This window comes from Cydia strobilella, chromosome 6, assembly GCF_947568885.1.
Source record: "Cydia strobilella chromosome 6, ilCydStro3.1, whole genome shotgun sequence".
NCBI lineage: Eukaryota > Metazoa > Arthropoda > Insecta > Lepidoptera > Tortricidae > Cydia > Cydia strobilella.
This window is the reverse complement of record NC_086046.1, coordinates 9964583-9981166: the sequence shown is the minus strand read 5'-3', so window position 1 is coordinate 9981166 and position 16584 is coordinate 9964583. Positions and strand designations below refer to the sequence as shown.

At 38.1% G+C, this 16584-nt stretch overlaps 1 protein-coding gene across 3 annotated transcripts in view; it reads right to left on the bottom strand.

The window, feature by feature from the left end:
- The window catches only part of LOC134742366 (protein phosphatase Slingshot), a 51716-nt gene that overhangs the window by 9706 nt on the left and 25426 nt on the right, over positions 1-16584 (bottom strand). For all 3 annotated transcript variants that reach the window (XM_063675462.1, XM_063675461.1, XM_063675463.1), the window contains 3 exons: positions 12706-12869; positions 10496-10561; positions 1813-2007 (listed from right to left, as the gene is read on the bottom strand). In XM_063675462.1, coding sequence (XP_063531532.1) covers positions 1813-2007; positions 10496-10561; positions 12706-12869 — 425 coding nt within the window. The remainder of the gene's footprint in view (positions 1-1812; positions 2008-10495; positions 10562-12705; positions 12870-16584) is intronic.

Genomic DNA, 16584 nt, shown 5'->3' with positions numbered 1-16584 from the left:
CGTCTACGTCAGATGGGTGCAATTATCGATTTTAACTCACCTGTTTAAATACGGCAACCTCATAATAGTGACAGGAAAAACATTGGCAACCTAATTTATTCATATTGTAGAAGTTGTATACTTTCCATTGGAACTTATTCCGTTCGTCAGACAAATCGATGAAATTTGAAAAAAATTTTTTTTTTTTTTAAATTGAATAAAAATAGCCTTGACCATATTTCTTTAGGCAACCCTATTTATTTATGTTCAGGAACATATTTTCTTTCATAAAATATAAGTTTCATCCGTCAGACGTATGGGTGAAGGTCGACCATATATAACGTATCTCCTACTAAGACCATAACTTAGATTTTATAATGTACCAACTTTTTCAACTAAAAAGTTATTAATCAAATTGGATATACCTTTTATTGGATATATCCTTCAAACAACAAATCAAAACTTGTCAAGACAAATGAAAGATTTTTATAGGCCCTTGGCAAAGATAGATATAACTCCGTAATAGATGGATATAGTCTAAGGAAAAAACGTGCCTCGAAAATCAAGAAAATTTGATTCTCGTTCAGAGGGCGCTACTAGTTTTGGCCTACAGTCGTATAGATGGCGTTGACGGTTTCGTTTGTTATTTAACAATTTTAACGCATATCAGTGAAAGAACATGGGTCAAAATCATAAAAATAATTAATGCAAATAAAAAAAAACATTTATCTATATTTAAATACATTCTATCGTATAATCTTCATTTTTAGTTTTAAAGTGTGTCGACAGATGGCAGTGAATTTACTGGGGTTACAAAATTTACTATGACAGTACCGCTCTAGTATAAGTTACTCTATGGCCCTTGGCAAGCTAGAGGTTAATGCACAAAATAGAGGTGAAAACACGATGAATATTCAGAGTACTACGAAGTTCACCTTAAGTTTTTCATTTAAGAAAACTAATAACAACTTTTTTTTTAGTTGGAAAAACAACCTCATATAGTAACGTAAGGATTTAAATCTTGTTGAGGATCATCCGTCAGATTATGTATATCCTAATTGAATGCACAAAAGTGTATAAAATAACCATGCGCGCATTACTTAGATGTAAGCGAACAAAAACACAATTGTTTCAATCATCTAAAATAATAATTGGCGGTAAATGCACACATGTTTAATGAACACTTTGGCCGACGTCCGATCAGATTCGAGGCCGAGAAATGAGGTCTAGGCGCTCGCATGCGCGATGATCTATTACATGCAGTACAGGTTTACTACAAAACACGCAACACACAGGAAGCGTTAACTTCTTTGAATAATCCTTATGTAACGCTTCAACTATGTTTATAGATTTCGAATACAACTATGCTATACAATGTCAATGTAAATGGGTTGGGCACGTGTAGTAATAAATCATATGTGGAACAGCGCACCTTGCGCACTACAGCAATAATTTCGGTATTCCACAATTAGTTCTGGCATCTTAGCTGCCTTCTTTTACTCAATTAAACAATCATATAACAATAAAAAATCGATTTTTAAAAAGACAAGAAATTGAAAGACTTGTTCCAACTGCATCAGAGCAGATCAATACTAGACTTGCAAGACTGGAAGTTTGATCCGGTCTGTAGGAATAGATACATATATATCAAATTAATCTTAGCCATATCTGACTAAGGGAGCGATGCGACTCGATGCAGTCCTTGACATGCCATTAGTTGAAGATGGTACGGTCAGAGTCATCGCAGGCCTTAGTGCGCGCACCTCGACCGACTCATTCCAACAATTTGCTACATACATATTAGTTGTACCACACCAAAGGTTTTCAACTCACTTAAGCCTCAGCGAATCTGGCGAAGGTGGTCGGCGCGACTCGATACAGTCCATGGCATGCCACTCGTTGAGGCAGGAGCGGTCGGAGTCCACGCGGACTTCATAGTGCGCGCACCAGGCGTGCGAGGCGCCGCCCGCAAAGTGATTGAGCGCCCGCGCTCGCCCGCTGGCGCGGTGCAGCGTCTGCAGCGCTGACCTGCAAAATAACAATTTAAGAATGTCTCAACGTTAATGTGGCGTTGTAAAGGGCCGGTTCCGGCGCAACCACAGTTAGCGGAATGATCAACGTCCCTCAGCAATGAACTATGGAACATGAAACTTCCCATTTTATAAAACTTAGCGAACGCTTCGACGGTAACATACGGTTTGGTGCAACCGACCCTAAAACGCACCCAAGCCACGTGTATTCATTGTTAATTTTTTAACTTCATGCGTAGGCTGCTGTAAGAGTTTCTCCGTATTTTAATAAGACGCAAATTTAATCCAAGCGCGTGGTCTAGCCAGGTAACATACGGTTTGGTGCAACCGACCCTAAAACGCACCCAAGCCACGTGTATTCATTGTTAATTTCGTAACCTCATGCGTATGCTGCTGTAAGAGTTTCTCCGTATTTTAATACGACGCAAATTTAAACCAAGCGCGTGGTCTAGCCATGCGCCGTGACGTCAGGGCTATAACCGGGAAAACGGAAATTCGAATATCTCTACTATTATAACCCTCACTATAATCTGCTTACAGAGATAAACGCTGTTTTACGTTCAACCTTAGAAATGCCATTATGACCAATCTTTCTGCTTTACCCTAAACTCTAAAGGCGGGATTCCACCAGTGTGCGGACTGTGCGGCACTGCGGCAGTACAAAAATGCTAGTGCCGCACAGTGCCGCACACTGGTGGAATCCCGCCTTAAGATTGACTGGTACAAATACGAAAATACATATAATTGGCATGATGACAGCAACATCATGGAAATAATGGTTTCAAAGAAACATACATATATGTTAATATGATTCTAAAATCAAAACAAAAAACCGGCCAAGTGCGAGTCGTACTCTCGCACGAAGGGTTCCGTACCATTAAGCAAAAACCGGCCAAGTGCGAGTCGTACTCTCGCACGAAGGGTTCCGTACCATTAAGCAAAAACCGGCCAAGTGCGAGTCGGGCTCGCGCCCGAAGGGTCCCGTACCATTACGCGAAAAAACGGCAATAAAATCACGTTTGTTGTATGGGAGCCCCACTTAAATATTTATTTTATTCTGTTTTTAGTATTTGTTGTTATAGCGGTAACAGAAATACATCATCTGTGAAAGTTTTAACTGTCTAGCTATCACGGTTCGTGAGATACAGCCTGGTGATAGGCGGACAGACAGACAGACAGACAGCGGTCTTAGTAATAGGGTCCCGTTTTTACCCTTTGGGTACGGAACCCTAAAAATGGCCCAATTTCAGTATGAACATATGGATTATTAATATTTTCAATAAAATAAGTGCAAAATTCTTTAATCGGCCATCTTGACTAAATCACCAATCAGAAGCGAGCCAAGCCGTGATATTTCTTTGAGCAGCATAGACAACCTCATTGACCGTAAATACCGTAATCCATACGTCCACACCAAAGAGTTTGAATGTTCAATTTTTATTTTATTTCACCATTAAACATTATTACGTACAAAAAATATTATTACACGATATAAAGTAAATATGTATTTGTTATTATATAAATAAAATGCTAAATAATACGATATTTCACCATAAAACTTTTTTAATTATTTGGCGAATGGAATCATTGCCATGTTGGCTGTCGTAAACAGAAAAAATGAAAAAATATAAAACCGGCGCTCGGTATTTTCACTCAAAATTTACATGTAGGTATCTAAAATTCTAAATAATTCATCTTTAATTGCAACCGTGTGAGAGTTTTTGTATGAGTTATTGTGGCTAATTTTTGTAATGTATTTATCATCTATCATCTCTAATTGTTATATATAGTGCTGAATTAACAATATCAATCGGGTTCAAGGGAAAATTCGTAACTGTATGTAAAATAATATATTCGTGTATAAAGTACTCATGTAAACAATGTCTACCACCCTACCACCAAGTAAGCCGTGACGTCACAAATGGACGCGAGGCGTTTTCGCGCGAGCTTTAAACTAGTTATAAAAAATGCAATTATTTATGTTAAAACTTATGAGTATAGCTGAAATATTGTGTATTTCGGAACCAATACAAGTGTACCGACAATATTAAAAGGGAAGGGTTTTCAAAATTTGTCATCATGTCAATTTAAATAGGTATTTATTATGTGGCCGACAGCGAATTTTGCAATGTAGGTAAGGTCTTATAATACAACTTACTCTGCAGCTTTATTAGCACGTTCAGCTTTTATGTGTCCATATCATAACTGGCCGGTGGACAGATCAGGTAACTGGTGTTACAGTTACGACCACTAAACCCGAAGACAGAATGCGATAGAACAGAAACAACTGGTCACAGAAGTCACCAAAACAATTCAAGACTGTCTCAACCTTTAGCAAAATAACGACTTGGATGGATAGATGGATGAATCATTATCGGTGCATAAACCGTGCCAAGCTATTGCAAGAGAGTGATGACTGATGACCTCTTTCGGAACTACGTGAATCTATGACGTACGCGCTGAAAACAGTGGCTGTTCAGCGGTTATTGGCGCGCGTTAACCGCTTCGAGTCATTCACAACGTACAAAAATGTTACAGACTCGCCAACTCTTCGTTGCAACTTGAGGAATTAAATCGCTGGGAAAAAATACATGTTTTATGCTAAAAGCTAAGTCGATTTATGTAAGATTGTCCCATAAGTTTTTTAATATTTATTTAGGTTAAATAAATATATGTAAATTTGGGTATCTGAATTTAAAGTGACTTCATCTATGATTCAAGACATTGGTTTCTTTTTAAACGTAAAGCCAACGACTTCTAATCTACATATCTAGCTAGTGGCTAAGGCGGCTACTGGCATTCAAATTGCCAAAACAAATAACGTAGCTATTAATAAGATTTATAATAATAGAAAGCTATTCTGGTAGATGCCATCAGCAACCGTCGTAATGCAAGAAAATCAAAACCTGCCAAGAACATGTCGGGCCATTATCACTTATCAGTGTAATGTTTGCAGCCACTTTACTAACTTAAACTATATTCTGTTTTTAGGGTTCCGTACCCAGAGGGTAAAAACGGGACCCTATTACTAAGACTCCGCTGTCCGTCTGTCTGTCCGTCTGTCTGTCACCAGACTGTATCTCATGAACCGTGATAGCTAGACAGTTGAAGTTTTCACAGATGATGTATTTCTGTTGCCGCTATAACAACAAATACTAAAAACAGAATAGTATAAATATTTGCTCCCATACAACAAACGTGATTTTTTTGCTGTTTTTTTCCGTAATGGTACGGAACCCTTCGTGCGCGAGTCCGACTCTATTTATTATTTATTTATTTATTTTATTTTTTATTCCGTAGACTAAAATGACATTTCATGTGGTACTAAGAAATGTCATGTCTTACACGTGAAACGTCATTTTAGTCTACGGAATAAAAAAACAGACCTTAGTTAAAATATAAAGCTTAACCATTTTAACCGTTATACAAATACAAACAAATACAAAATTCGCTATTTCATAAAAATTTACATTTTTGTGATACAGGGGATTGAGGGGATGGAGCCGCCCGGTAAGCAAACAATGCTTGTGTTAGGAGGCACCGCTCTTCCCTATTTACTCGTGATTAACTTAGTTATTAACTCGTGAGTGAAAAATTTCTTTATTTTTAACCGACTTCAATTTCATAGAAGGAGGAGGTTCTGTATTCGGTTGTGGCTATTTTTTTTTTATGTATGTTCACCGATTATTCCGAGACCCGTGGTCCGATTTGAGTCATTCTTTTTTTGTTCGAAAGGAGCTACTTCCAAGTTGATCCCATATTAATCTGGTTCTGATCTGACGATGGGATCCCTGAGGAATTGAGGAAACTCCTCAATTTTTAAAGGTACATGTATGGTGATTTGGGTGTTTTCATCAGCAACTTGAGCATTTTCTCTCGAAAACGACCAATTTGATGAAGTGGACCTGATGATGATGATTGTTTTGAAGATAGTGATGATGATTTTTTTAATGTAGGATGTTAAGCGATTACTCCGAGACCCGTGGTCCGACTTGAACAATTCTTTTTTTGTTTGAAAGGAACTATCTCCAAGGTGGTCCTACATTAATCTGGTGCTGTTCTGATGATGGGATCCATGAGGAATTGAGGAAACTCCTCAATTTTTAAAGGCACATGTATGGTGATTTGGTAGTTTTCTTAAGCAACTTGAGCATTTTTTCTCGAAAACCACCAATTTGATGAAGTGGAGCTGATGATGATGATTGTTTTGATGATAATGATTTCAGCGATTACTCCGGCAGCCATGATCCGATTTGAGTTATTTTTTTTCTTTTGTAAGAAGTTACCTCTCCAAGGTGTTTTCGTAATATTTTTCGTTTTGATCTGATGATGGAATCCGTGAGGAATTGAGGGAACTCCTCAATTTTTAAAGGCACGTGTATGGTAATTTCGGTGTTTTCTAAAGTAACTCAAGCATTTCCTCACCAGAACCACCAATTTGATGTAGTGCAACTGTAGCCTAACCACGAGTTTGACACTAAATATTCTTCGTAACTTACTTTGTACACTAATACGCCAGTACGAGCGAGATGCATAAACAATAAGTTACGCACACGATAGCGAATATATCAATGTCAAACTCGTGGTAAGGCTACTGATAACTTCCCTCGTATGTGTATTATGATTTTTGATGTAGGTAGTGTTGGAAACAACCAAAGAGACTGAGAGGTGAAGGTAGAGGGTATTAGTGTTTGGGGGGTTTGAGGTTGGGGGTTGAGGGGAGGTGAGTTGATGGGTCGGGGACTGAGGGGTTGGGAGTTAAGGGATTGGGGGTTAGGGTTAGGAGTTAAGGGGTCTGGGGTTAGGGGTCGGGGAATGGCGGTTGAAGGGTTGGTGGTTTAGGGTCGAGGGGTTCAGTGATCAGGGGTTGATGTGCTGTGAGGTTGAGTGATTGGGGGGTTTGAGGGATTGGGTCAGTGGCGGGGCGGAGAATGGATTTAGTGACAGGAATGATTTCCCAGACGGACTCGAGGAAAATTCTGATTATTTAATAAAGTTTACAAATGAAATAAAACTATGAAAACGGATTATATCGCGTATATTGAATTTATAATACATCCCGACGTTTCGAACTCTTTACAGCGTTCGTGGTCAACGGGTGACTGAGGAAAAATTACAAAATGCAAAAATACCCACATACTAAAATAATGAACAATCATAGACTACAAACTTTAAGGCTGGTTGTACATGCAAAATCGGTTCATAAGGCTAGTTATACACTATAATTATTTTTCAAGTAAAGATATATATATATATACGCGATAAAAACCCCCACCCGTCACCCGTCAGTCACCCGTTGACCACGAACGCTGTAAAGAGTTCGAAACGTCGGGATGTATTATAAATTCAATATACGCGATATAATCCGTTTTCATAGTTTTATTTCATGAGTAACTATCGCGGTAACCGAAGACAATATTAAAGTTTACAAATTTACAGATAAACATGATTATGTTTTTCATTCATGCGTCACGCTCTTAACAATGTCTTAAAACTAAAAATGGAAAAATAAAAACTTTTATAAAAAAAAGATAAACCGACTTCAAAAAGGATGAAATAAAATATTATCCTTTTTAGGGTTCCGTGTTTAAGTATATGCGTTACAAACTGATATGTTTGAAGTCGGTACCAAGCCAAGTACTCCAAGTAGTAACAATACCAGTCAAAAATAATCAGCTTTATGTCTATAAATCCCATTACAACTGTACAAATATTATAAACGTGAAAGCAATTATGTCTGCCTCTTTGCTACCTTTTCATGGCTAAACAACTGAACCGCTTTAGCTGAAATTTAGCATGAAGGTTCCTTGAATTGTTTTATATTTTGAAATGTAGTCCTCTGGGTAAGCGACAGAAAATAACTCAGTCCCAATCCCACACTTGCGTGCTATGACTGTTTAAGAATCAGTAAGAAATGCTCTTTAAAAAAATACGACGACAAAACGTATTAGATTTACACTAACGTGCCGACAAGCATGGTACGAACTGCGCCAAGACAAAGAGGTTCAACCGTGTGTTCTGTTCTGAGGTGTACAGAAAGTTCGTTTATTGTCGTCGTGTAACGCTGCGTCTTACATAGGCGAACACTCACGAACGCGAAGCGAAGCGACGCGGCACGGCGCGGCCGGCCCAAGGCGTTCGCGTTCGCAACGAGATCGCCCACGTAGGACACTTCTATATATTTATTTATTTAATCTTTATTGCACAAAAGAAAATACAATCGTACAAAAGGCGGTCTTAATGCTATGAGGCATTCTCTACCAGTCAACCTTCGAGCAAAGCAGATAATTTGTAGGCGGTGCAACATAGTGATTAGATATATACAAGTATAGTTAAATAATGGATAGGCATAGACATACATACATATATCTGTATATATAATATTCATATAAATACATACAATATACATACATACAAATACATAAGATATCAGATGAAACTTTCAAAACAGAAACACTAAGAATTCATCGTTCTGCCAGCAAAGTACTCACGTAAGGATTTTTTAAATGCAAATCTATTCGGACACTGTCTAATTTTAACAGGGAGACTATTCCAAAGGCGAGCTGCCTGAATAGAGAAAGAATAGGACATGAAACCTGTTCGGTGAGATGGTATGGACAAAGAAAGGTTGCCAGTAGAGCGAAGTTGACGGACACGAGAAACACCATAGTAGTTGAAGAAAGATTTGAGATATTCGGGAGATTGAGGATCATTAATAACAGAAAAGAGGGTGCAAAGCATGCGAATATTTCGACGAACACGTATAGGAAACCAGCCGAGTTTAGAGCGGAAAGAGGAGACATGGTCGTATTTACGAAGACAGAAAATGAAACGAATGCAGTTATTTAGTAAACGATCTAACTTGTTCAAGAGCTCTTCATTTAAGTCTGGATAACACACATCACCGTAGTCAATTATGGGTAGGATTAATGTCTGTGCTAATAATATTTTTGTTTTAACGGGTAAAAAGTGTTTAAGTCTGTTAAGGGCATGTAGAGATCCAGTGACTTTTCGGCAAATTTCAGCTACCTGTATCTTCCAACTCAGGGTGCTGTCTAAATAGACGCCTAGGTCTTTTACACTCTGGCTGTAAGGAATCGGAGTGTCATTAAAATATACGGGGGGTGTAGAATTTATTTTCGCGAGCTGGCGTTCGCTACCTATGACAATGGCCTGACACTTAGACGGATTAACAAACAGACCGAACTTCTCAGACCATCGCTGGATATGTAAGAGGTCTAGATTTAGTTTGTCAACAGTAGCAGCTAGGTCAGTAACGCTACAATGGTAATAGAGTTGCAGGTCGTCGGCGTAAAGAAGCTGGCGTTCGCTACCTATGACAATGGCCTGACACTTAGACGGATTAACAAACAGACCGAACTTCTCAGACCATCGCTGGATATGTAAGAGGTCTAGATTTAATTTGTCAACAGTAGCAGCTAGGTCAGTAACGCTACAATGGTCATAGAGTTGCAGGTCGTCGGCGTAAAGATGGTACGAGCAGCGAAGGTCAGGAGTAATAAAATTAATAAATATGGAGAACAGTAGTGGTGAAAGGATACCTCCTTGAGGCACGCCAGTGGCTAGGTCAATATAGGTATCAAAGGATTAATTAAGGCGCCGTGCCGCGCCGCTTCGCATTCGCGTGTTGTTCGCCTACGTAGTACGCTGCGTTAGGTAATCCAACGTACATACTTATATAGCCGCATCTTTATCGAATTGCACCAAAATCACTATGAATATATGGTTTAAAATTTGGCTTGGCACCGACTTCAAACATATACTTAAATACGGAACCCTAAAAAGGATAATATTTTATTTCATCCTTTTTGAAGTCGGTTTATCTTTTTTTTATAAAAGTTTTTATATGTAATGTAATCAACTGCATTAAAACGTGACTTAATAGATTATCACTATCCGAGTATAGAGGAACAGTATTGTTACATGGCACGTTTATTATTTTCTCATCGAATGAGGTCAACATTGACAGTGTCCACGCGTCACGTTTATGTATTTGTATTTTTTATACACGGTATTTTTTATTAAACTCCGTTAACTTAGTTAGGGGTATGGCTTAATTGGTACATTTCATTTAAGGAAACTGAATGGCTTTACGTAAAAAGTGATTAATAGCGTTGTTGTAACACGGACAATATATTTATCTACCAAACAATTGGAAACTATGACATATCATTGACATTTCGGATATCGAATGTCCGAGATAGTACTTGCGTTTAGTAGCAAATGTATAAACTTATACTAAACACTAATCAATATGTAAACAGGCCCTAAAACAAGTGTACGCGCTCGTAGGGGCCTTATCAGATAAAAATAAATAATAGATTATCTCCAAAATGGGGTTAATTAGAATCACAATTTCTTTGAGAAAGTTACTTAATTTAAGCTCAGGAATGCACTCTTGAAATTAACGGACTTTAAAAAACACCGTGTATACGACGTTAATCATAATCTACGGCCGTACTCACCACATGGCCTGCACAGACACCGGCTTGAATATGTGCTGTTGATTACACACACACACGCTGAAACCCCTGCGGACAATGAATGCTTAATTAGTTATTGTCCTAACACTTAAAACGCAGTAAGCTAAACGACTTCAAGCTAAAATGCCCACTGTTCGACAAATACGGCGCAGTGGATCTTTTTCGGTATCGCTTGAATAAAGTCGCTAACCATTTTTAGTTTCAAAGGAAAATGCAGCTGCGACAATAACAAATGTTTAAGTGATTTGTCTGGCTCAATTGAATGTGACAGAATATTATTTACAACCAATACTAATAGGTCAAGACGGGTCAAATAACATATATGTCAATTCAAATGTATTCAAGTTTGATAGTTACAGTTACTAGGCCAATTACGGTAGTATCGGCGCCATATCGACTTGAATAAACAAATGCAATATATTACTGTATTTATTGTCTAGGAACACGAGTAACTATATGTCATGGATAAAATTCATCAATTTTTTCCTTAAGGTAATATTCTAATATAGAAACAACATGTGCTCACCACTGACTCGGTAGTAAAATTATTTATGCTTTAAACTCCCAACACCGGGTTGGAACTTGGAATTGGTGAAATTTTTTTTTTAAACTATTGCACAGTAAGAATATACAGTGACAACAGGCGGTCTTAATGCTACACGGCATTCTCTACCAGTCAACCTTTAGGCCAAACAGAGAAGCACTGGTGCGGGGTATGTAAAGAACACTAAATGATGTAATAGACACAAATATAAATGTAATATGTAGATAAAATAAATATATACAACAATAAATATATAAATAAAAATAAATATATATATATAAATAAATATATATATATATATATATATATATATATATATTATATATATATATATATATATATATATTATATGTACCTGCTACTAAATTTACTATGCAGACACTTAATCGTGAGACTTTTCAAAAAGATGCTTGCGCAGCTTGCGCTTGAACGTCAACTTAGTCTCGGCTTGTCGTATGCTGAGAGGCAAATCATTCCAGAGACGGGTGGCTTGCACGGTGAATGAATTGGTCGTAGCACCAGAGCGGTGGTGCGGAATAGCTAAAATAGGTTTACGAGCGGTGCGAAGTTCGCATCCTGGTCGAGCAGTTACGAATTTAAATTTAGATCGCAAGTATTCTGGCGCCACTGGGTCAAAAAGAATGGAGAACAGGGTGCATACAATTTTGAGACTTCCGCGCTCACGAAATATTAAACATCACAATTCTTTTATGATATCAGACGAAACCCGAACTCCCGGAGATAGTTCCTTCCACAACGACGTTGGTACGCTGCCTTCAACCAACAATTCCTTGTGATCTTGGCCTGATCATCACTTCACCTTGTTGCGGGCCGTTTCTGTCTGCGTCATTCGGTGCACGGTCGCCTTCTAAGAACCTTTCTGCCGCAGCGGTCAGCGCGATCTCGTCGCTATGACATAATTGACATACACCATACCAACAGATGTAAACTTAGTCGGCTTACCCATCTCCGTCGAGTTTGATGGAGGTGTTGGCTAGCACAGCACTAATATATATATATATTATATTATATGTACCTGCTACTAAATTTACTATGCAGACACTTAATCGTAAGACTTTTCAAAAATATGCTTGCGCAGCTTGCGCTTGAACGTCAACTTAGTCTCGGCTTGTCGTATGCTGAGAGGCAAATCATTCCAGAGACGGGTGGCTTGCACGGTGAATGAATTGGTCGTAGCACCAGAGCGGTGGTGCGGAATAGCTAAAATAGGTTTACGAGCGGTGCGAAGTTCGCATCCTGGTCGAGCAGTTACAAATTTAAATTTAGATCGCAAGTATTCTGGCGCCACTGGGTCAAAAAGAATGGAGAACAGGGTGCATAAAATTTTGAGACTTCCGCGCTCACGAAATATTAACTTAACATCACAATTCTTTTATGTTATCAGACGAAACCCGAACTCCCGGAGATAGTTCCTTCCACAACGACGTTGGTACGCTGCCTTCAACCAACAATTCCTTGTGATCTTGGCCTGATCATCACTTCACCTTATTGCGAGCCGTTTCTGTCTGCGTCATTCGGTGCACGGTCGCCTTCTAAGAACCTTTCTGCCGCAGCGGTCAGCGCGATCTCGTCGCTATGACATAATTGACATACACCATACCAACAGATGTAAACTTAGTCAGCTTACCCATCTCCGTCGAGCTTGATGGAGGTGTCGGCTAGCACGCGCAGCACGAGGCCGACGGTGGTGCGTTCATTGCAGTCGATGCCCAGCAGCGCGGCCTCGTCGTTGTGGCACACCACCACCAAGTACCGCGTGCGACCGCCGTGCGCCGACTCCAACTTCACCGCCTGACGACAAATTACATGCATTATTATTTTGGCCGAAGAACGTCTACAACCTACAACTAGAACTCCCCAAGACTCTTCTCGACAAAACCATGTGCTGTACTCGCTTTATGTCTTGATCTGATCGTGGCAGCTGGTGGTTTTCGACTTTACGCAAGTATATAGTATATACAAGTCATACAAAATGTTTTCATCACAATTAAAAATAAATACCTACATTTATAAGCTCAAAGTATTGATCCTACATTCTGTTATTTTATGTAAAATTTACTTTTTTTATTTTTCTATTGTGGTAGCTCAATATACTAAGAAACATCGCATTATAGTATAAAGAGTAAAGACCAAACGTGCGCCGACTCGCAAATTGACAATTCCGTGGTAATGTTTATTTATTAACAGTTAACCTTTTAACAGTTTTAACGTCTGAAACACGCGAGCTATTTGTACTGTCTGTAACCTGTAACACGGTCGGTCACTGCATGGACGAAGGAGCAAGTTCGCTTCAAACGGAACCGTTCATTTTATTTAGCACGCCTCAATTAGGTTCGGCGAAAATCGGCTGCTTACGTTTAAATGTTAATTATGAATCTATGATGAGTAGGTAATTGCGGTTTTACCCGACCTGATAAATTGCTGTCTAAATTCCTAATGATTTAGTATCTATCATATATCGGGGCGGCGTATTCCCGGTGGTACACGACGGAAACTTATCAGTATTCAGTGTAGGCACGTCACTAGGTGGTTCGATTTTCATACAAAATTCAATCGGCATTAATTAAGTCACTACACACTATTACGACATAAATATTTTTACATTTATCTACTTTCGAATATTCGTTTGCGCTAAATTAATAGAAAAACTTTGTTTCATACAGAAATCATGCATAAATCAACGTTATCTTTTCATCAATTTTACGTATGTGTGTGTCAAAAATGTCGTGTACAAATACGTTTCGTGCGACGTTGCCACTCCAGGCACTCCATGAAGTGCCTGGAGTGGCAACGTCGCGCCGTTCCGCCGAAGTGCCATCATGTTTAGTGCATTTTTTGTTGACACTGACACATGGGATTGTGACTTGTCACTTCGATTGTGGAATTTGTGGATTGAAAATGATAGCAACGTCTAAATCAAGTTACAAAAATCATCGGTATTCTGGCTCGCGAAAATCCAGGAAAATCCACGCTCAATTGAAGAGAAATTCATGATGGTGAAGTGTCGTAAGGTACAGCTTCACTCCTTCATTATACATTGTAATTTTATCGTGCCGATCTTTTTAGAAAATAATTCTCACTTCTTCCATAATGCTAGGATAATAAGCAGTGAACAATACCTATATAATGTAATTATTACTGTTTTGGTTACCGAATAGTCAATGTGTCACTAACTAGGTTTTTTTAGGTATTGTGTAAAATGAAGAGGCAATCTTGGAAATTGAATGTTTTCCTTCATTAGCCAGAAAAAATCAGGACATCCTCACTGCAATAAAATAAAAACTTTCCTGGGGTTGAAAATGATGGAATTTTGTATATGAATGAAAAACACAATTATTACTACCAGGTAAGTAAGTGTAACTTTATTAGAATCCATATTGTTGCATCATCTTTCTTGCTTATAACATTAGAGATTTTGTGTTATCATGATATTATTTTTCTTTCAGGTACAGGGACAACTACGGATAACAAATATGAAAAAATGTTATTTCATTTGTTGTGTGAATCCATCTACCCCAACAAGACATCCACTGCTGGACATAGGCCTCCCCAGGGATCTCCACAACGACCGGTCTTGCAAGACCGGCCAAAATATCGAGAAATAAATAATATAAATAAACATGATAAATGGGATATTTCTATAATAGTTACAATGAGGGCCATGCAATGTTGTTACTCACTGTACTTGAATCCAAAAAAAATAAAAATGTTTTAAGTTTATTTTACAATTACTACTTTATTATTAGTACATTACGATACAAGTGCGAAAAGTAGGAAATTGGCAACGAGTGGCGATAAATTGAAACACGACCGAAGGAAGTGTTTCAATCGACACGAGTTGCGAATTACCTTTTCGCACGTGTATTGTACAACGTTTTACAGTACATAATTATGGCCCTTTACATTTTCGACATATGCACGTATTGTGCAGTGTACTAATTACCGCACTAGGGCGGTAACGTATATGTAGCACCATCTTCTTCTTCTTCCTGCCCTTATCCCACGTTATGTGGGGTCGGCACAACATGTAGCACCATATGTACTAAAAAGTATTTATAATCTATCATCGTACCCTTCCAGTTTGAAAAATACTATAGAGGCTGAGCAGTAAGGGATTGCTTTACTTGTAGAACTATATTTAGCGCTTTAAAAAAAACTGATACCTGACACTTACAAACCTGGACTTCCTTGGGCTAGTGCTACTAAGAATCGTCAGTATTCTCCATCCTAATCCTAACATAAAAAGATATCCTAAAATATCGATTCCATCACGTCATGTTTTAGTATCAACAAATTTTCCCAGTTTGCGTGACGTAGTACAAAGTAAAACATCTATACAAAAATATTTGGGACATGTTTTATATATTAGCATCAGGATTCAATATAAATATGCTAGTTATTCTGAGTTGGAAGAACCCAAAAAGGTGAGATTTGTGAAAGTCAGGTTTTCAATATATGTGACGTTTTCAACAAAACGGGTACCTACTTATTGTTGTCAATAAGACGCTATTTCCATAAAGCTTCAAAATGAAATCAACCTAATCGACAACCGACAATGTGGTACCTTTTAGTTCAAAACGTCACATATTTTTATAAAACGTTAATAAACTAATTTATTAATAATACTGAATATCTGGGAGACCGAGCTTTGCTCGGAAAACATAAGTAAAAACTCAAAAATGCTCGTTTTCCCAGAGATAAGACCTAGCTAGATCGAACCCCTTACAGCAAATTTCATCGAAATCGTTAGAGCCGTTTCCGATATCACTGAAATATATTTCGGTTATATCGGAATCGGACAAGAATTCGAATAAGAAACGGTATAAGAAAGATAAGATAACACAAAAAGGACAAAAAAAAGTACCCCTGTCGTACCAGTCTTGCAAACCCGAATCCTCTTGCACGTATTTCCACGAACATACCGCAACGCCATCGCAGAAACTTACACTGCATGAAATTGTCTACTACAAGCATCACGGAAACACTGTTTGCATGTGTGAGTAATAGTAGGAAATAGCATGACAGAAACACTCTGTCGACATTAAAGGTGGTTTTTGCACAATGAAGTATTCAATGTTTATTATAATAGTTCAATATTTATGTAAAGAGTGCGCTAAACATACTTTTAAGTATACAGATACCAACACTATTCCACAAAAAAATAAAACCTGAAAATTTGCGAAAGTGACGCCATCTAGCGGGGTTTAAGCTTTGGGTAACCTAGTCGAACCACCTTATTTGCAGGATTATCATACAAAATTCGAAATAAATTAGTTAAAATAGTCTATAGATTGTAGTTTGGACCCTTATCATGCATTTACAATCTTCCTAGATTCCTTATTTTAAACATTAGGTACCTATATACCTACTTATTAAGATATTTAAGATGATTTCGACAACGTCAATCACGAGAGTCATCTCGATACGACTAGTCTGGTCGGGTTCTATAGTGACTATTTTCAGCAGCACATAGCATCAATTTAAAAACGGCCTGCCAATCATGTTG